The 22,362-nt window shown below is 44.4% G+C and overlaps 1 protein-coding gene across 4 annotated transcripts in view; it reads left to right on the plus strand.

The window, feature by feature from the left end:
• AGBL5 (AGBL carboxypeptidase 5) overlaps positions 1-22,362 on the plus strand; it is a 132,902-nt gene that overhangs the window by 38,899 nt on the left and 71,641 nt on the right. For 3 of the 4 annotated variants that reach the window (XM_040348254.1, XM_040348256.1, XM_040348255.1), the window contains 4 exons: positions 813-984; positions 5,417-5,583; positions 9,531-9,711; positions 20,127-20,305. In XM_040348254.1, the coding sequence (XP_040204188.1) occupies positions 813-984; positions 5,417-5,583; positions 9,531-9,711; positions 20,127-20,305 (699 nt within the window). The remainder of the gene's footprint in view (positions 1-812; positions 985-5,416; positions 5,584-9,530; positions 9,712-20,126; positions 20,306-22,362) is intronic. The other variant, XM_040348257.1, reaches the window with a different exon arrangement.

Raw genomic sequence — 22,362 nt, forward strand, 5'->3', positions numbered from 1 at the left:
CGTTTGCGCTCTCTTGCTCTTTTTTCTCACTTGCGCTCTCTTGCTCTTTTTTTTTTTGTTGGCGCTCTCTTGCTAGCGCTCTCTTGCTGTTTCTTGCTCTTGCGCTCTCTTGCTCTTTCTCGCTCGCACTCTTGCTCGTGCGCTCTTGCTCACTCGTGCGCTCTTGCTCACTCGTGCGCTCTTTCTCACTCGTGCGCTCTTGCTCTTTCTCGCTCGTGCGCTCTTGCTCTTTCTCGCTCGTGCGCTCTTGCTCTTTCTCGCTCGTGCGCTCTTGCTCTTTCTCGCTCGTGCGCTCTTGCTCTTTCTCGCTCGTGCGCTCTTGCTCTTTCTCGCTCGTGCGCTCCTGCTCTTTCACGCTCGTGCGCTCTTGCTCTTTCTCGCTCGCGCTCTCTTGCTCTCGCTCGTGCTCTCTTGCTCTCTCTCGCGCTCTCTTGCTCTCTCTCGCTCTCTTGCTCATTCTTTCTTCTCTTTCTACTCACTCCTTTACTCGCACTTTATGGCTCGCTCTCTCTCTCGCACTCTTTCTCTGTCTTTTTCTCGCTTGCGCTCTTGCTCTTTTTTTCTCGCTTGCGCTCTTGCCCTTTTTTCTCGCTTGCGCTCTTGCTCTTTTTTCTCGCTTGCGCTCTTGCTCTTTTTTCTCGCTTGCGCTCTTGCTCTTTTTTTCTCGCTTGCGTTCTTGATCTTTTTTTCTCGCTTGCGTTCTTGCTCTTTTTTCTCGCTTGCGCTCGCGCTCTTGCTCGCGCTCTTGCTCTTTCTCTATGTAGGAAATGTATGGAATGGTCTCTGTAACATCTTTTTTTATTTTCTGGCAGGTCATGGTTCTATTTCAGTGTACGAGGAGGCGCTCCGGGAAAGCTTATTAAGATAAACATCATGAACATGAACAAGCAGAGTAAGCTGTATGCACAGGGCATGGCACCATTCGTCCGCACTGTCCCTATTAGATCACGCTGGGAACGTGTCCGTGACAGACCCACCTTCCAGGTACAGAGCTCAAGTTACTTGTCCAGTCTTGTCCAGCCAATCCCTGATCAATCATGTGTCACGATCCCCTCTGATGAGCTTTAATTAGCTGATGTAGGTTAACTACTTCAATAACAGGCATTTCCTACCCAAGCCACTAAACTAAATTTTTATAATTTTGTTCCCACAAATTGAGCTTTCTTTTGGTGGTATTTGATCACCTATGCGGTTTTTTCTATGGGCACTGATAGGCGGCACTGATGGGCAGCACTGAAAGGTGGCACTGATGAACTGCACTGATGGGCATCACTGGTGGCACTGAAAGGCATTTTTTTTGTCACTGATTGGAAGCTGCCTGGGCACAGATTGGCATTTCCCTGGTGGTCTAGGGTGGCATACCTGGTGGTCCTGTGTGGTGGCCAACCCTGGTGGTCCATTGCGGCATCTTGGTGGTCCTGGGCAGACATCCGAGGAGGGTATGCGCTTATATAAAATCAGCACAGACCCCCTCCCCTGTCAGGAGAGCAGCCGATTGGCTCTCCTCTACTCGCGTCGGTCAGACGTGAGTGAGGGAAAGCCGATCAACAGCTCTTACTGTTTACATCGTGATCAGCCGTGATTGGACATGGCTAATCACGTGGTAAAGAGCCTCCGTCAGAGGCTCTTTACCAAGATTGGTGTAGAGGTGTGTCAGACTGACATGCCGCACCACCGATTGCCGCGATTTGCGCCCCCACGGGCACGCGACGGCTGTTATCCTGCTGGACATCATATGACGCCCAGTAAGGATAACTGAATTACCGTCCGGCCATCATTCTGCTATAGGCCAGGCGGGAAGCGGTTAGAATTTGTCTAGGCATGACCCATATGCATCCTTCTCCCATCCTCTACTGCACATCCTTCCTTTTACATTATTTCTCTACCCAAAAACAGTTTATTACTCCCTGTGACATCCTCAACAGACTTGTAAAACTCCTCCTTGCAGGAGCAGGTAAACTGCTGGTAGGTCAGTTTCTATTAACGTAGGCACAGCCCACAAAACTACATCTCCCAAGACTGTTACCCACCAACTGAGTGGAAAGCTCTCGAGAGTCAAGGTAGTAAACTGTGAAGCTCTGGTGAACTCCATGCCCAAAAGGGTTAAGGCAGCGCTGGAAAATAACGGTGGCCACACAAAATATTGACACTTTAGGCCCAATTTGGAACTTGGGGGTGTACTCACTTTTGTTGCCAGTGGTTCAGACATTAATGGCTGTGTGTTGTTATTTTGAGTGGAAAGCAAATTTACACTGTTATACAAGCTGTACACTCACTACTTTACATTGTAGCAAAGTGTAATTTCTTCAGTGTTGTCACTGGAGTATTTGCTCAGTTGGGAGTTTTTCTAAGGTGGGGAGTGGGTTCCATCATCCATAAATTCATAGAAAAGGGGGCTGTGGTCACCTATACACTTGTTTGTGTCCTTGAGGTACAGAGATTGTCCAAACTTTTCTCCTTTCTGACAGAGGTACTTCTGGGGTGACCCCAGGCCCCCTTTTCTATTTCTTTGTGTTGTCACATGAAGAGATATAGTAAAATATTTACAAAAATGTGAGGGGTGTACTCACTTTTTTGTGTGTGTGTGTGTATATATATATATAATATATATATTAATATACAGCCATGGCCGAAATTGTTGGCACCCCAGAAATTTTTCCAGAAAATCAAATAATTCTCACAGAAAAGTATTACAGTAACACATGTTTTGCTATACCAGCCTGTTTTTTGAGTTTTGTGTGAAATTATGTCCAATTTTCTTTTTTTCCTTCCTTTTTTTGTTTTGTTCCAATACACACAAAGGGAATAAACATGTGTATAGCAAAACATGTGTTGCTGCAATACTTTTCTGTGAGAAATTTTATTTTCTGGAAAAAATTCTGGGGTGCCAACAATTTCGGCCATGACTGTGTGTGTGTGTGTGTGTGTATGTATGTATGTGTGTGTGTGTGTGTGTGTGTGTATATATATATATATATATATATATATATATATATATATATATATATATATATATATATATATATATATATAATATATAAAATCCCTTTACAACCACTTGAACTTCAAAAGGAAGTTAGGAGCTGAGTGGATTTCAGATTGACTGCGCCGCAACTGTGTGCATTGCATGTGTTTGTTCTGCTCTCCCATTGAATTAGAGGTACAAGAGGACAAGACAAAGGGGGTTTAATTCCTGTTGTGGCCATGAAGAAAAGCATGCGTTTTTAGCACCCCCGCCCCCCCCCCCCCCCCGTAGTATTAAATTCTCAGCATTTTTTAATTTAACACATTGAGCTCCATGAAATATTTCACAGGAAACTATTTGTTACAATTCATATACCAGCCTTTACAGTTTACAGCTTTCTGTGCTACTTTCCTAAACTTCCGTGTTTACGGTGGACAGTGTGGCCTCTAGCCATTTTGGTAGTTTAGAGAGGGGGAGAAAGGGTCAGGGGAGTGCCTTGCCATCCAAGACTATAGTGCTGAGTGTTTCTATGGATGCACACAGTGTAGGAGGTTACTGCATGCAAGGTTGGCTCCATAGGATGCTGGAAGAGAAAGGAGCCCCCCTGAAAACCTAGGAAATCTAGAGCAGTGATCTTGGCGCTAGTTCAGACACGTATATAGGCAAGGAGTAAAGGGTAAAGAATCTGCATATTCAGTAAGTGATTAAATCAGTGTAACAAAACCCGTGTATGAAAGGGGTTAACATTGTTAAGGATATTCCATTCCTGAACACAAGGCAGCTACTAGACACTCCAACCAGCCGAATAAGACCCCATACGTATAATTCTCCCCCAAATACGAGACGACGCTCTGTATGAGGTTCAAGCAGGAATGAGAGACCACAGGCTTATATACAGTAAAGCCCTGTACACACGATCGGTTTGTCCGATGAAAACAGACCGATGGACTGTTTTCATCGGACAAATCGATCGTGTGTGGGCCCCCCCATCGGTTTGTTTTCCATCGGTGAAAAAAAATAGAACATGTTTAAAATTTTTCCTATGGATAAAAAAACAATAGAAAAAAACGATCGTCTGTGTGGAAGTCCATCGGACAAAAATCCACGCATGCTCGGAAGCATTGAACTTAATTTTTCTCAGCACGTCGTAGTGTTTTATGTCACCGCGTTTTGGCACGGTCAGATTTTTGACAGATGGTGTGTAGGCAAGACTGATGAAAGTCAGCTTCATCGAATATTCAATGAAAAAATCCATCGGATTAGATTCCATCAGATATCCGATCGTGTGTACAGGGCTTTAGAGAGGAGGTGTATACATATCCTGCTCATATTACTCTGAAAATACACCTGTGACCAAACCTAACAAACATGAGCTAATTAACTAATCCCTTACAGCAGCTGATGACTCGGAGACATGACCTTTAGGCTATACTTGCTGTCTCCTAAACTACAATACACATTATCACACGACTCCTTCCTACAATACAGTGTCAATTAGCACAAGCCACAATGAAAAGATCCTTGGAAGTTAGCCTGGACTCATTTACATTACAACAGATAGACAGGTGGCTGGAGTTGAGCCTCGTTAAGCAATGGGCAGTCGGTCTGTTACATTGACTTCCTGGAATGCCCATATTGGGAGTTTATACTTTCTGGGCATAGACCTCACAGCACACAGGGGATAACATCTTCATATTTCTTGAGAGATATTGTTAATATGGATGTTCACCCAAAAACTCAATTTTTAACGTTAGATTGAGGCTCATTTTGTCAAGGGGAATCGGGTTTTAAATCGAAGCAGTACTTACCGTTTTAGAGAGAGATCTTCTCCGCCGCTTCCGGGTATGGTCTTCGGAACTGGGCGTTCCTATTTGATTGACAGGCTTCCGACGGTCGCATACAGCGCGTCACGATTTTCCAAAAGTAGCCGAACATCGGTGCGCAGGCGCCGTATAGAGCCGCACCGACGTTCGGCTTCTTTCGGCTACTCATGACGCAATGTATGCGACCGTCGGATGCCTGTCAATCAAATAGGAACGCCCAGTTCCGAAGACCATACCCGGAAGCGGCGGAGAAGATCTATCTCTAAAACGGTAAGTACAGCTTCGATTTAAAAAAAAACACCCGATTCTGCTTCCCAAAATGAGCCTCAATCTAATGTTAAAAATTGTTTTTCGGGTGAACTCCCGCTTTAATGAATATTACTGTCCCATTTGAAGTAGTCCAGGATATAATTTCTCAGCTACCCCATGCCCCTAATGGACATAGGGTGATTTAGACATAAGTGGTGCATGGGGAGCTGAAGCAAGGGTATCTCATACTTTCCAAGGGATTCTGGGTTCCCCCGGGCCCTCCCGTTACAATCAGCTGTTGTAAGTGTTCGTATAAACTGAGTGTTTAATATCGCTATAATGTAAAACCTCTTTCTGAGACCTTTGGTTCTTTCCTCAGATGGTGGACAACCAGTTTGTCTTGTCCTTTGCACATCGTTTTCTGGATTGCCGTGGAGCCACAACATACTTTGCTTTCTGTTTTCCGTTTTCATACGAGGAGAGCCAGGAGATGTTGGCCGGCCTGGATGACCGATTCAGTGACTGCAGACTGATGTCTCCTGGCAGGTACGTCCCCGAGCTTGGCTGTTTTGAGCGACTCATTGGTTTAAAACAATTACTGTATTTATTGGCGTATAACACTCACTTTTTACCCTGAAAATAGAGGGTAAACTGTGCCTGCGTGTTATACGCAGGGGGCTGTGGTAATTTTTTTTTTTCCTTTTTAAAGTTAGGGTGCGTGTTATACGCCAATAAATACGGTATGTAGATCAGGAATACTGATACCACTACTGTAAGTACTTGTAAGTCAGTGACTTGCCATGAGTTCTAACTCTTCACCACTCAATCTAAACCTAAAAAACTGCAAAACTAAACATTTTAAAAATTGGTATGTTTAACCACTTAAGGACCGCCTCCTGCACATATACGTCGGCAGAATGGCACGGCTGGGCACATGTACGTACAGGTACGTCCTGTACTAGTACCCAGCTGTGGGTCGCGGATGCGCGCTCCCGCGACCCGGTCCGAAGCTCCATGACCGAGACTGCGGGACTCGCGAACCGATCGACGCTGGAGTCCCGCGATCGGTCCCCGGAGCTGAAGAACGGGGAGAGCCGTGTAAACACGGCTTCCCCGTTCTTCACTGTGGCGGCAGCATCAATCGTGTCATCCCTTTTATAGGGGGACACAATCGATGATGTCACACCTACAGCCACACCCCCCCTACAGTTGTAAACACACATGAGGTCACACATAACCCCATCAGCGCCCCCTGTGGTTAACTCTCAAACTGCAATTGTCATTTTCACAATAAACAATGCATTTTAAATGCATTTTTTGCTGTGAAAATGACAATGGTCCCAAAAATGTGTCAAAATTGTCCGAAGTGTCCGCCATAATGTCGCAGTCACAAAAAAAATCACTGATCGCCGCCATTAGTAATAAAATTTTTTTTTTTTTTATAAAAATGCAATAAAACTATACCCTATTTTGTAACTGCTATAAATGTTGCACAAACCAACCGATAAACGCTTATTGCGTTTTTTTTTTTTTTTTACCAAAAATAGGTAGAAGAATACGTATCGGCCTAAACTGAGGAAAAAAAATGTTTTTTTATATATTTTTGGGGGATATTTATTATAGCTAAAAGTAAAAAATATTGCATTTTTTTCAAAATTGTCGCTCTATTTTTGTTTATAGCGCAAAAAATAAAAACCGCAGAGGTGATCAAATACCACCAAAAGAAAGCTCTATTTGTGGGAAAAAAAGGATGCCAATTTTGTTTGGGAGCCACGACTGCGCAATTGTCAGTTAAAGCGACGCAGTGCCGAATCGTAAAAAGGGGCAAGGTCCTTTTAGCTGCATTTTGGTCCGGGTCTTAAGTGGTTAAGGATGTTGCAGGGGATAGCTAATGTTTTGCAAAGGAGCGACTAACCTAAAATTAGGAAATTACTGCTGTTGAAATGTAGATATTACTTCCAAGTCACATCAGTCTTTTTATTTTTGTTATTTTTCATATAATAGACAATAGAACTTGCAGGCATTTACTTTGTTCAGTTTTGAAAGTGTCCCCCAGCTGTGCTGGCACACTCCCTGTTTTATATGTTGTCCCGGGACCTATAGAGTTCCATTGGTGTCCCCTGTACCTGCGCTCTCCTGCTCTGTACTAAAGCGTTTCAGCATTCTGAGTGCAGCACACCCAGAGGATCGAGGGATACAAAGATCAAAAATCATACGTTGCCACCGTGCACTACCTATATGTGCGAGTCTGTGAGCATGGTACGTACAGTAGTACAGAGCGGGAGCACATAGAGGGGAACCCTACGGGGCTGCATGGGTCCAGTGTGGCATAAGAGGAACACTTAGAAACGGGGAGTGTGTCAGCATGGTCAGTGGGAACTTTTTTTAAAGTAAACGCAGAAGATTTTTCCTTTTTTTTTTTTTTTTTTAAACATAATCCTTGCAAGTTCTTTTATTGTTTTTTATTAAAAAAAATTACTTTAATGTCACATAATTATTTATATTTTTTCTTAACCCCTTTGCATCTAATGCACACAACCATTTTTCGGGATGTAAAAATATTCTTTTTTTTTAATGTCATTAAAAACGATCATGTGTGGGCTCCAGAGCATTTTTCACGACATGAAAAATGGGCATAAAAAATTTAGAAAATGCTCTAAATTTTTACGCCGTTTTTAACGTCGTAAAAAATGGTCGTGTGTGGGCTTTAACGACGTGAAAAAACGTGCATGCTCAGAAGCAAGGTATGAGACGGGAGTGTCTGGTTCTGGTAAAACTAGCGTTCGTAATGGAGATAGCACATTCGTCACGCTGTAACAGACTGAAAAGCGCGAATCGTCTCTCACCAAACTTTTACTAACACAAAATCGGCAAAAGCAGCCCCAAGGGTGGCGCCATTCGAATGGAACTTTCCTTTATAGTGGCGTCGTACGTGTTGTACGTCACCGCGCTTAGAGAATTTTTTTTTAATGATCGTGTGTAGGCAAGGCAGGCTTAACAATAATCGGGTTGAAAAAAACTTCGTTTTTTCTAGACCATTGAAAATGGTCGTGTGTACGCGGCATAAGAATAAAACAAATCTTAATGCTGAATCCCAAATTTGCGTGTTTAGTAAACCTGTACAATTCATCACAACTACTTTGTACATCCAGGTGGTTTATAACTTTTTTATTTTTCAGGACATATTGGGCTTTCATTTGGTGGTAAATGATAATGAATATCTCCTGTTTTTTTTTTTATTATTATTTGTTTTCTATTATTTAAAAAAAAAAAAATGGGCTAGCCTTCGCGTTTCGATGTTTTGCTTGTATAACAGACACCCATACATTTATCTCATGCATGTTACTCATGTCTTTCTTTGCAAAACTTCAATAAAAATACTGGGCCAAAATAGTTAATTCATTTTTTTTTTTTTTTTTAAGTGGTTGTAAACCCTGTTACACCACTTTTTCCTACAGATAAGCCTATAATAAGGCTTACCTGTGGGTACTGTGAATATCTCCTAAACACAATTAGTCACTGCATCCGCATGTGTAGACGTCATTGGCACATGCACACTGAAAAAAATGGCACAGCTCGTGCTGTTTCTTTAGGAGCTGTGCTATTACCAGCGTCTCTGGCGCGCTTGCAGCCAATCACAGTGCCGGAGCCCCCGAAGCCTGAAATAACTCCGGGATCCATGTCGCCGGTCACAGCAGTATGTGGGGACTGCTGTAACAGCTTCGATCTAAGGTAAGTATTTTTTATAATGGGCTATTATGCAATGCATACAAACTCGTTATGCCTTTGTCTCGCAGGTTGTTTTTTTTTTTCTTTTGGAGCTTACAACCAATTTAAGTGTATATTTCTTGCTAATATCATAACCTAACACAAAACCACAACCCAAAATAAATTCTCCTTCTCCTGACGATCGCAGCAATGCCACACATGTGTATGTTAGTTGCTGTTTGTACCCGTAGTACAGGCCAGAAGAATAGTGCGCATTTTGCTTCTTCTTCTTTTTTTTTTTTTTAGCTTTTTTCCTGCCTAAAACACATTGACGCTTACCAAGATCAAACCTTTTTTTATTATTTTTTCTACACACTATTTTTTTTTTTTATTTCATTTTTTTATAACTGCAGGGACAGAGAAACAAAATCTCTGCTTGTCCATTCAAAGAGACAGAAAACACGAGGACGGGCTTCACAGCGACTGATCACTGTGATGGCCAATCAGAGGCTACCACAGAAATCCGGTGACCCTGAATGTCCCTGAATTGGACATTCCGTGTCTCGATCGTTAGAATGGGGCCCGGTGTGTGAGAGCTCGGTCTGTGCAGAGCGCTCCCAGCACAAAGGGAGATACGCAATTATACGGCTAACGGAAAATATCCAGTCCAGTGAGGCTATAATGTATCATTTATAATGGAATTTCTACAAAACTCTCGACATCTTCTGGTTTGCACTGTGGTCTTATCATACACCAACTGACTGTTTTCTTGCTTCTCTTTCCAGCAGTTCCCCAGACTCCATTTATTATCACCGTGAGCTGCTCTGCCACTCGCTGGACGGCCTCCGCGTGGACCTGCTGACCATCAGCTCAAGTCATGGGATGACGGAAGAACGGGAGCCCCGGCTGGACAAGCTCTTCCCAGATCGCTCCAATCCACGTCCATACCGATATACTGGGAAGAGGGTGAGTCTGGATGCAGACCTTCTATTTAGAAACAATAGAACTGTGTAAAATCCACAGTCAGGTTTCAGGCCTCATGCACACAGTATGCCAAAAATGCCACTTTGGGCGCTTACATTTTTTATTACCGGTATTTTTTTCCCTGCCTCCTCTACGTTGGCCTATGTGTCCTTGCACACATAGGCATTTAGAGGTAGAAAAAAAAAAACCTGTGCCAGCATGTTCAGGAGCAGCAGTATTTTGCTGTAAAAACTGCCTGACATGCTTAAGCGCTATGCATCTTTAGCTCTTGAGCATCCATTAATTCATCTCCATAGCGAGAATAAATGAATATTCTGGCCAATGGAATGCATGAATGCCCAAGCACTAAATGCACATAATATCATATGCAAAACACAGCTTTAGGTGTTGTGGTTTTTTTTTTTTTTTAATGCTGCCTTTTACTTCCCTGGAGCAAAGGCGTCCAGTGGAGGAAAAAATGTCCTGTGTCCTGTTTCCCATTGGGAATATTCCCCTCTGAGTGATAGAGGTTTGACAAGGACAGGGAGTAATGCACAATCTTTCCAGTGAAGATGGTAATAACCCTTTAAAGTGTTACTAAACCCACAACAGTAACATCAGTCTGTATATGCAGCATAGTAGGCTTGTTATACTCACTGTGGAACTTCAGGGGTTAATCCGCTGCATTGTGTAAAAAGGTTGTTTTATCCTGTATGCATAGATCCTCCCCCCTCCCTGCAATGTTTATCTGTGGAAGGCCAGCTAACACAGGCAGGGTAGCTGACCTGCACATGCTCAGTTGTGTCTTTTTTATGCTGGAGAGAACATTTACTTGTTCTCAGAGCTAGCCAGATCACATGATATTGATATCACACATGTGGGCGTGTATACAGGCTGCAGTGGAATTTCCCTCCTTCCAGAACTCTCAGCACTGAAGAAACTGTGCAGTTTATCATGTAACCGTGGTATACAGATCACACAAAAAGGTATATAGTGGCAATATATTAATGTAACAAGATCTATAAGCTGTGGGGGGGACGGATGAACTATTTTCATATTACTGGGGTCCTTTAATCTTTTGTTCTGCAACTGCATAAATATGAGGGGAGAGGCTGTTAGGAATTGAGCTTTAAGCCGTGTACACATGATCGGTTTGTCTGATGAAAACAGACCGATGGACTGTTTTCGTCGGACAAACCGATTGTGTGTGGGCCCCATTATTTTTTTTTTTCCATCGGTGAAAAAAAATAGAACATGTTTTTAATTTTTCCTATGGATAAAAAAACTATAGAAAAATCCAATCATCTGTGTGGAACTCCATCGGACAAAAATCTACGCATGCTCAGAATCAAGTCGACGCATGCTCGGAAGCATTGAACTTAATTTTTTTCGGCTCGTCGTAGTGTTGTACGTCACTGCGTTTTGGCACGATCGGATTTTTGACTGATGGTGTGTAGGCAAGACTGATGAAAGTCAGCTTCATCGGATATCCGACGAAAAAATCCATCAATTATCCGATTGTGTGTGTATAGGGCTTTAAAGTTATCCGAAAGGCAAACTTTTTTTTTTTAAACTAAGAAACTTGTTTTTTTTACCTGCTCTGTGTAATGGTTTTGCACAGAGCACCTCCTCTTCTCAGGTCCCTTGCTGAGTGCCCCCACAGCAAGCCGCTTGCTATGGGGGCACTCGTACCTGCTCGCTCCCGAGCTGGCTCTGTGTGTCCATTCACATATGGGGATAGGACAAAGCTGTGCTCTCACTCATCTTCACTGGCTGTGATTGGCAGCAGCAGGAGTCCATGGTAAAAAACCTTCTGCTTTTACAACCACTTTAATGTGATCAGTGATTGTGTGCTTGGATTCACGTTATCCTTGCTGTGTGAGAGCCAAGATTTTGGTGCCAAAGGCACCAGAAAAGCATTGCATGTCAAATCAGGAAAAAATGTATGAATACACATATTTGCATTTACACACAGAAACAATATGTTTGAAATCGTTCACACATCAAGCTGGTCTCTTTTACACCTATATCCATGCATATTGCTGGTTGGTAACTTTAATGGTTTTACTTAACCGCTTCCCAACCGCCGCATGTAGATATACGTCGGCAGAATGGCACGTACAGGCACATCGGCGTACCTGTACGTCCCTGCCTTTCCGCAGATCGGGACCCCCCCCCCCCCCGCTACATGCGGCGGTCGGATTCCCTTGGGGAGCTCCGTCGCGATCGCTCCCCGGAGCTGAAGAACGGGGAGAGCCGTATGTAAACACGGCTTCCCTGTGCTTCACTGTGGTGGCGTATCGATCGAGTCATCCCTTTTATAGGGAGACTCGATCGATGACGTCAGTCCTACAGCCACTCCCCCCTACAGTTGTAAACACACACTAGGTGAACACTAAATCCTTCAGCGCCCCCTGTGTTTAACTCCCAAACTGCAACTGTCATTTTCACAATAAACAATGCAATTTAAATGCATTTTTTGCTGTGAAAATTACAATGGTCCCAAAAATGTGTCAAAATTGTCCGAAGTGTCCGCCATAATGTCGCAGTCACAAAAAAATCGCTGATCGCCGCCATTAGTAGTAAAAAATTTTTTTTTATAAAAATGCAATAAAACTATCCCCTATTTTGTAAACGCTATAAATTTTGCGCAAACCAATCGATAAACGCTTATTGCGATTTTTTTTTTTTTACCAAAACAGGTAGAAGAATACGTATCGGCCTAAACTGAGGATAAAAAACATTTTTATATGTTTTTGGGGGATATTTATTATAGCAAAAAGTAAAAAATATTGAATTTTTTTCAAAATTGTCGCTCTATATTTTTGTTTATCGCGCAAAAAATAAAAACCGCAGAGGTGATCAAATACCACCAAAAGAAAGCTCTATTTGTGGGAAAAAAAAGACGCCAATTTTGTTTGGGAGCCACGTCGCACGACCGCGCAATTGTCTGTTAAAGCGGCGCAGTGCCGAATTGTAAAAAACCCTTGGGTCATGTAGCAGCATATTGGTCCGGTCCTTAAGTGGTTAATATTACATAAGATGTCTTAGATTTGGACATTTTCTCCCATTTAGAGATAAACTAAAAATATTAACCTAGCTTTATATCTTGGGCTTGCCATGAAAAATAGCTTTGAACTTCTGTGCCTAGCACTGCTTTACCATAACTTTAAAGCGTTACTAAACCCACAACAGTAAAATCAGTCTATGTATCTAGTAAAGCATGCCTGTTATACTCATTGTGGAACCTAAGGGTTTAATCTAAGGGATTTTACATTGTGTAAAAAGGCTGTTTCTTTATCGTACATCACGGGACACAGAGCGGCATATTCATTACTATATGGGTTATATGGAGTACCTTCAGGTGTTGACACTGGCAATCTCAAACAGGAAATGCCCCTCCCTATATAACCCCCTCCCATAGGAGGAGTACCTCAGTTTTTACGCCAGTGTCTTAGGTGTTAGTCATGGTTTAGCTTGCCTCCGCATCCTTGGGATTAGGTGAGCTACCGGTTCTGTCCAAAAAAGCCTCAGCGCTAAAGTGGTCAGTAACCGGACCCCAAACCCTTGGGGTATAGCCCATAATGCTTTTCTTTTTAGAGAGCTGGACCCTGGGCCCAGAACTTAGAAACCTTTGGGTGCCTAATGTTTTCTGTTGCCAGGGTGCTATATGGGCCCAGGACAGTGGATCCTTCATAGGAACCCAGGGCCTGAAGGTCTAGACATCCCCACGGAGATGGGGGAAGATTGGGCCTCTTGCTTGGCAAAGTCCTGCGGCATGGAGCAGGTAAGTGAGGGGAAAACTTGCGGAACTTGGTTCTTAGCAGGTTTTTTTCTGGGGGGTCACAGGGGACATGCCTAAAGTTATGCACTGCATCTGGCAAACTAGTCACATATCATAAAGATAGGATGGCTCTATATGTATTATTCCCCATAAGATGTGACCTCCCTTGTAGTGTTGGAAAAGCATTGAGTGGGGCCTGTGTGATATAAAAGTATATATGTGTGTCAGAGAGCTGTGCTTACCTGCAAGCCTCCAGGCGATGCTCCATTCAGTCTTCCTCCTCAGGGAGGGGCATTTCCTGTTTGAGATTGCTGGGGGGGGAAGGGCGGGTCAGTGGCTTAAGGAAGGGGCGGCCCTTCCTTGTTTGTTCCATTCAATACTTTGGAACTGGGGAAGAAAGACCAGAGCGGCAGCACGGGGCGCCGAGGACACACAGTGGCCAGAAAGGATATTGCAGTCTTCAGAAGACTGTTTTTCAAGCCTAGAAATAGGCTGTTTCTTTTCCATCTCATAGTTTTTCTTTGCAATACTACTCAGGGGGACAGAATGTTTTTTCTTTCCTGGATTTGAAACAAAAACGAAAAAAAAAAAAAAAAAAAAGAAAAGTCATCTAGGGGAGAGGAAGCATTTTTTTATCCCCCAAACAGGTGTTTGGGCAATTAACTTTTATAGTTCCAAATACCAATAGGTAGCAGGTGTACCTCGGTATTGTACCATGGCATCCGGGTCAGAGGGTACAAGAGGTGGGGATTCCCCCAGAGAGTCTGAGGTCTCGGACAAAGTTATGCCGCTGCTTTCCCCACAGGGAGCCTTGGGGCCATCGGGATCTGGGGCTGGAGCTGGCGCGGGTCAGTCCAACCCTAAGATGGTCACGGACAAGGTATTACTCACCTCTTTAAGAGAGATGGAGAAAAGAATGGGAAAAATGATAGCCACAGCTATGCGGGGCAGTAAACGGATTAGATCTCCGCGGACCCTGAGAAGAGGAGGTCCTTTCCTCATGGGAATTGGACGACCTCTTGGACAAGGACCAAGTAGGTTCAGGGATCGAAGATCCGGATACAGAGGAGTCTGGAGCAGTCTCCCAAGGGGAGAGCTGGTGGATTCAAGCCTTAACGGACTTGGTCCATAATGCATTCAACTTGCCAGTACCAGATCTCCAGGTGTCTACGGTTTCAGCTTTGGGCTCACTGAGGGCGCCTCAAAGCAATGCAGTATTTCCGATCCACCCTCTACTAGAGGGAGTTTTGTTCCAAGATTGGAACAAGCCAGATAAAATCTTCTTACCACCTAAAAGATTCTCTGCCCTATATCCTATGGAAGATAAATTTTCCAAGAAATGGGCTACTCCTGCAGTGGACGCAGCCATCTCATGTATTAACAAATCATTAACATGCCCTGTAGAAAACATACAGGTATTCAAGGATCCAGTTGATAAACGCTTGGAAGCACTACTTAAGAACTCCTTCACTACTGCAGGGGCAGTAGTACAGCCAGCCGTGGCTGCGATTGGGGTTGCTCAAGCATTATCGGATCAAGTTAAGCAGATGCTTAAACTTATTCCTGCCCAGCAGGCAGAAGAATTTTCGGATGTCCCTAGGGCCATATGTTTTACAGTAGACGCAATTAAGGATTCTATCCAGCAAGCGTCACGTTTATCGTTATCCCTTATCCATATGAGAAGACTCTTATGGTTAAAAAGCTGGGAGGCCGAGCCCCCATGCAAGAAGCTCCTGGTAGGGTTCCCCTTCCATGGAGGACGACTCTTCGGAGAAGACCTAGATAAATACATTCAAACCATTTCAAATGGCAAAAGTACTCTCTTGCCAACTAAGAGGAAGTTTCAGGGGCCTGCGTTTAAACGACAGTACTCCCCTGGGCAGGGGCCCTCTAATGCCAAACAGTATCGACGGCCTCCTGCGAAAGCAAACTTCGGCTTCAACAGCAAATCACAAGGACAGGCTGCTAGAGGCAGAAAGCAGTGGGTTCGCAAACCAGCAAAACCAGCCCCCAAGCCGACCTTATGAAGGGACGCCCCCACCCACGAAGGTGGGGGGAAGGCTGCGACTCTTTTCAGAGGTTTGGGAAGCCAGCATTCCCGACGAGTGGGTACGGTCTTCCGTGGCCACGGGCTACAAATTAGATTTCCTAAGGTTTCCTCCTCTTCATTTCCAGGAGTCGAGGATTCCAAACGATCCGGAGAAAGGAGCCGCATTAATGTCGGCATTAAATCATCTACTTTCCCAGGAAGTAATAGTAGAGGTACCAGTCCTGGAACAGGGGCTAGGTTTCTACTCCAACCTATTCATCATCCCGAAGTCCAATGGAGATGTCAGGCCAATTTTGGACCTAAAGATGGTAAATACATACCTAAAGATCCGCTCATTTCGGATGGAATCCGTGCGGTCAGCAGCTACCACACTCCAAAAGGACGACTTCATGGCGTCCATAGACATAAAGGATGCCTACCTTCATCTTCCAATTTATCAGCCACATCAAAAATATCTACGCTTCATGGTGGCTTCGCGTCACTTCCAATTCGTGGCGCTTCCCTTCGGGTTGGCTACAGCCCCCCGGGTGTTCGCGAAGGTCCTAGCTCCAATCCTAGCCAAACTAAGGATCCAAGGGGTCACGATCCTAGCCTACCTGGACGACCTCCTAGTCATAGATCACTCGTCTCCCGGCTTGGAGCGAGCAGTGGCCCTCACGGTCCAATACCTCGAGAGGTTCGGCTGGGTCCTAAATCGAGAAAAGTCAGCTTTCCTGCCCACAAGGCAGTTGGAATATCTCGGCATGAGATTAGACACAGAACAACAAAGAGTGTTTCTACCTCTGAGGAAGGTCAAAGCCATCAAGGAATTAATCCTACTGGTTCTAAGCAAGAAGGAACCGACTATTCGCCTATGTATGAGGTTACTAGGCAAGATGGTGGCCACATTCGAGGCGGTACCATACGCCCAGAGCCACACTCGCATCCTGCAGGCAGCCATCCTGTCAGCATGGAGCAGAAGGCCACAGGCCTTGGATATCCCGTTGCCGCTCTCATCAAGAGTCCGACAAAGTCTGTGTTGGTGGTTAGACCCTCAGAATCTACTGAAGGGGAAGTCTTTCAGCCCAGTGGCTTGGAAGATAGTGACCACAGACGCCAGCCTGACGGGCTGGGGAGCAATTTTGGATGGTTGCACTCGCCAAGGTACTTGGGCAACGCCAGAGAAGCAGTTGCCCATCAACATCTTGGACCTCAGAGCTGCTCGACTAGCCCTCAGGGCTTGGACGTCAAAATTGCAGGGGTTCCCGGTGAGAATTCAATCAGACAATGCCACGGCCGTGGCATACATAAATCACCAAGGGGGAACCAGGAGTCAAGCCGCTCAGAGAGAGGTGAGCTTGATTCTCCTATGGGCAGAGGCTCATGTGCCCTGCAGATCGGCAATATTCATTCCAGGAGTGGACAACTTTCAGGCGGACTTCTTAAGCCGCCAGACTCTTTTGCCGGGGGAATGGTCTCTGCATCCACAAATCTTTCAAGCACTCTGCCAAAGATGGGGAGTGCCGGACGTGGATATCATGGCATCGAGACTCAACAAGAAGCTAGACAGGTTCATGTCCCGCTCAAGGGATCCAATGGCCTGCGGAACCGATGCGTTGGTTTGCCCTTGGCATCGGTTCAAACTTCTTTATGCGTTTCCCCCGCTCCAGTTACTACCCCGCCTGCTGCGCAGGATCCGGGTGGAGCACATACCAGTCATCCTGGTAGCTCCAGCATGGCCCAGAAGGGCATGGTACTCACTAATCTTAAGGATGGTAGTGGGAGACCCTTGGACTCTTCCTCTACGGCCAGACCTGCTATCGCAAGGTCCGATCCTCCACCCTGCCGTACGGCATCTAAATTTGACGGCCTGGAAGCTGAATCCCTGATTCTCAGGGGTAGAGGTCTGTCTCAGAAAGTAATCTCTACCCTAATCAGAGCCAGGAAACCGGTCTCTAGGGTGATTTATTACAGGGTCTGGAAGGCCTATGAAGGCTGGTGTGAGTCCAAGCGATGGCTTTCTCGCAAATTTACCATCGATAGAGTATTAAGTTTTCTCCAGCTAGGAGTGGATAAAGGATTGGCATTAAGCACAATCAAAGGACAGATTTCTGCTCTGTCAGTGTGGTTTCAGCGGCCGCTGGCCACCCACTCGCTGGTTAAGACCTTCCTTCAAGGGGTCTTACGTATTAAACCTCCAGTTAAATCCCCGCTTTGCCCGTGGGATTTAAACCTTGTTCTGTCAAGTTTACAGAAACAACCGTTTGAGCCGTTGGCTGAAATTCCTTTGGTTTTACTGACAAGAAAGTTAGTATTTTTGGTCGCCATAGTTTCCGCAAGAAGAGTATCGGAACTGGCGGCCTTATCCTGTAAGGAACCATATCTTATTTTTCATAAGGACAAGGTCGTTCTCCGCCCTCATCCTTCCTTCCTACCGAAGGTTATATCCAGTTTTCATTTGAACCAGGATTTGGTATTACCATCCTTCTTCCCTAAACCTACTTCCAGAAAGGAAGGGTTGCTGCATACCTTGGATATCGTCAGGGCCATGAAGGCCTATCTTAAAGCTACAAAGAAGATCCGGAAAACAGATGTGCTGTTCATATTACCGGATGGGCCCAAGAAGGGGCAGGCAGCTGCAAAGTCCACCATTTCTAGGTGGATTAAGCAATTAATCACTCAGGCCTACGGCTTGAAAGGGTTGCCTCCTCCAGTATCATTAAAGGCTCATTCTACTAGGGCCATGGGCGCCTCCTGGGCAGCACACCACCAGATCTCTATGGCTCAAGTTTGCAAGGCGGCAACCTGGTCTTCTGTCCACACGTTTACAAAATTCTACCAGTTGGACGTAAGAAGGAAGTCTGATACAGCCTTTGGGCAGGCAGTGCTGCAGGCTGCAGTTTGAGACCCTCGGATTCCGGGGGCTCCTCTTTTTTGAGTTAAATTTAAAATTTAAGATTATTTTTCTCAACTAAGTTGGATTTATTATGATTTGAGTATTTCTCTAAATTAAATCCTTTTGTCTTGGAGATGTTCTCCCTCCCCTCATTGTGAGCATTGCTTTGGGACATCCCATATAGTAATGAATATGCCGCTCTGTGTCCCGTGATGTACGATAAAGAAAAAGGGATTTTTAATACAGCTTACCTGTAAAATCCTTTTCTTGGAGTACATCACGGGACACAGAGCTCCCACCCCTCTTTTTGGGGACCATTTTGGGAGGCATACTGCTTGCTACAAAACTGAGGTACTCCTCCTATGGGAGGGGGTTATATAGGGAGGGGCATTTCCTGTTTGAGATTGCCAGTGTCAACACCTGAAGGTACTCCATATAACCCATATAGTAATGAATATGCCGCTCTGTGTCCCGTGATGTACTCCAAGAAAAGGATTTTACAGGTAAGCTGTATTAAAAATCCCTTTTTTAGCCTGTCTTCTCTGATCCTCCCCTTCTTCCACTGTCCCCAATCCATCTCCTGATAAGACGGAGCCTTTGGAGTCACTCTGCACATGCTCAGTTTGGTGTGTATTGCTAGAGTTTTTTTTTCCCCCTTGGGAGGGTGCATGTGATCAGCACAGGGCCAATCAGTACTGTCCAGACAGAGGATCAGGGGTCCTTCAGCCTCATGGGACAGTCAGAGTAGAATGAAAACTCCCCCTACAAGCTTTACCCAGACACTTAAAGAAGTCACAAGACTGCTATATACTTTTGACGAGAGAAGGTATTTATCAGTTTATATTTACTAAAATAATTGCATTTCTGTGTACTGTGGAAGACCAGATGTAGTGAATGCAGGGTCCTGGGTTTAGTAACACTTTAAGCAGGGTATTCGCAGAAAAGCAGCCAGCCCAGCAAGAACCAACCTACTTTCGATCCGTTAATACTGTGGTTTGTTCAACAGAAGTCGGTCTAATGACCGTCTTTTGTCACACTGTCCTATTGGAAAACCCAGAATTCGATCAGCACTTTCAGCCAGTGACTGCATCTCTGATCAATGTATTCTGCCGGGGGGAAAATAGTCCCTTTAGAGCCCCCCCTGTCAACATATAATAGCGCGGCAGGGGAGATCCCTGCATGGCACACAGTTTATGTTGATACAGGAATCTGTCTTGCTTTTTTTTTTTTTCATCCATGAATTTAAAAAAAACGTGTATACCCTGCTGTTTATCTGCAGTATGAGATTATCTAAGGCACTGCTGCCTCCAAGTGCTAGTCTCGCCAGGTTTGGAGTGAGATTTGGTGGGGTCACTTCTGTGCTGCTCTCTGTACTGCTCTCTGTTCTCTTTGCTGGAGAGGAAGCTGTATCTGGGGACCTGCAGTGCAAAGATCTCTCTGCTTCATTCATCAATCTCTGCTCCTTGATCACTACCTCTCCAGTCACCAGTAATCGGGTGGCAGCTTTGATATTATTTGCACACCGCTTTCAGGGTTCAGATTCTGTTTAAAGTTCTATCAGGGATAGAATGTGTATAACTAAAATAGAGAATTGAAGTACAGACTGTCACAATGTACATGTAAACTGGTGAAAGCGTTATGCAAGACAAAGTGCTAAAAAATGAGCTGTGTGGGTGATGCCCTTTCCTTTGTGTGATTTTTGTTGGCAGGTTTTCTTCCTGAGCAGCCGTGTTCATCCCGGGGAGACGCCATCCAGCTTCGTGTTCAATGGCTTCCTGCAGTTTATTCTGAGACAGGATGATCCACGGGCCGCAATGCTGCGCCGCATGTTTGTCTTCAAACTCATCCCTATGCTGAACCCTGATGGGGTGGTCAAGGGACACTACAGGTAAGCCAGGATTGATGTTCTACTTCATTTTCTCCATTCTAATCCATTCGAGTTGGATTTGAAATAATTGTGCCAGACCGCCCCCCAGAAGTAATTTTATTTAAAATGGGTATTTCATGTTTTGTTTGGTACTTGGGTACTCTGTAATATTTCAGTATCTACTCATCGTCTTTGGTTAACCACTTAAGCCCCGGACCTTTAGGCAGCTAAATGCCCAGGCCAGGTTTTGCGATTCAGCACTGCGTCGCTTTAACAGACAATTGCGCGGTCGTGCGACGTGGCTCCCAAAAAAAAATTACGTCCTTTTTTCCCCACAAATAGAGCTTTCTTTTAGTGGTATTTGATCACCTCTGCGGGCGACAATTTTGAAAAAAATGCAATATTTTTTACTTTTTGCCATAATAAATATCCCCCAAAAACATATATAAAAATATTTTTTTCCCTCAGTTTAGGCCGATACGTATTCTTCTACCTATCTTTGGTAAAAAAAATATCGCAATAAGCGTTTATCGATTGGTTTGCGCAAAATTTATAGCGTTTACAAAATAGGGGATAGTTTTATTTCATTTTTATTATTTTATTTTTTTTTACTACTAATGGCGGCGATCAGCAATTTTTTTCTTGACTGCAACATTATGGCGGACACTTCGGACAATTTTGACACATTTTTGGGACCATTGTCATTTTCACAGCAAAAAATGCATTTAAATTGCATTGTTTATTGTGAAAATGACAGTTGCAGTTTGGGAGTTAACCACAGGGGGCGCTGAAGGAGTTATGTTTCACCTAGTGTGTGTTTACAACTGTAGGGGGGTGTGGCTGTACGGCTGACGTCATCGATCGTGTCTCCCTAAAAAGGGGTCACACGTTCTTCAGCTCCAGGGAGCGATCGCGAGGGGGCGGCTAGAAACGAATAGCCGCGCCCTCATCCCGGATCGTTCCCTGAGGTTTACCGACCACCGCATGTACCGGGGGGGGGGGGGGGGTCCCGATCCGCGGAAAGGCAGCGACGTGCGGGTACGTCGTTCTGCCTGTCCGTGCCATTTTGCCGACGTATATGTACATGCGGCGGTCGTTAAGCGGTTAATATGTAGGGTTTGTAGTCTCCCTGCTGGACTTTACATGTAGAAGGAAGTGAGATCAGAAATACAGGAAGGAGATCTCACTGCTGGTTCCCCAAAGCATATTAGAAGCCAGCAGATGATTCAGCCTACCAGACCCTGCCTAAAAAGTATTGCTTCTGAGTGGAGTAACCTTTTCAATTTAAATCTGGTAGAGATTCTCCTGTCCTATGTAGTGTAAAAAAGAAAAAAACTGGAGCTAGGGATTAGCGTATTTGTCAGTTTTCATTGCTTTCACCCTTTCTATTTGTCCAGTTTACCATTATTAAAGTGTTTGTTAACCCATTTAACTCAAACACTGCCAGACCCCCTATTAGAACCTGACATAGCGCACTGCATTAGTCTTTTAACCACTTGCTTACTGGGCACATATACCCCCTTCCTGCCCAGGCGAAATTTCAGCTTTCAGCACTGTCACGCTTTGAATGACAATTGCGCGGTCGTGCGAAGTGGCTCCCAAACAAAATTGACGTCCTTTTTTTCCCCACAAATAAAGCTTTCTTTTGGGGGTATTTGATCACCTCTGCGGTTTTTATTTTTTGCGATATAAACAAAAATAGAGCAACAATTTTGAAAAAAAAAATCAATGTTTTACTTTTTGCTATAATAAATATCCAATTAAAAAAAGTTTAAGTTTAGGCCGGTAAAAATAAAAATCACAATAAGCGTATAGTGATTGGTTTGCGCAAACGTTATAGCGCCTACAACATAGGTGATAGAATTATGACATTTTTTTATTTTATTTATTTATTTATTTTTTACTAGTTATGGCGGCGATCTGTGATTTTTGTCAGGACTGCGATATTACGACGGACACATCGGACACTTTTGACACATTTTTGGGACCATTCACATTTATACAGCGAACAGTGCTATAAATATGCGCTGATTACTGTATAAATGTGACTGGCAGGAAATGGGTTAACTCTTGGGGGC

Source organism: Rana temporaria, chromosome 4 (genome assembly GCF_905171775.1).
Source record: "Rana temporaria chromosome 4, aRanTem1.1, whole genome shotgun sequence".
NCBI lineage: Eukaryota > Metazoa > Chordata > Amphibia > Anura > Ranidae > Rana > Rana temporaria.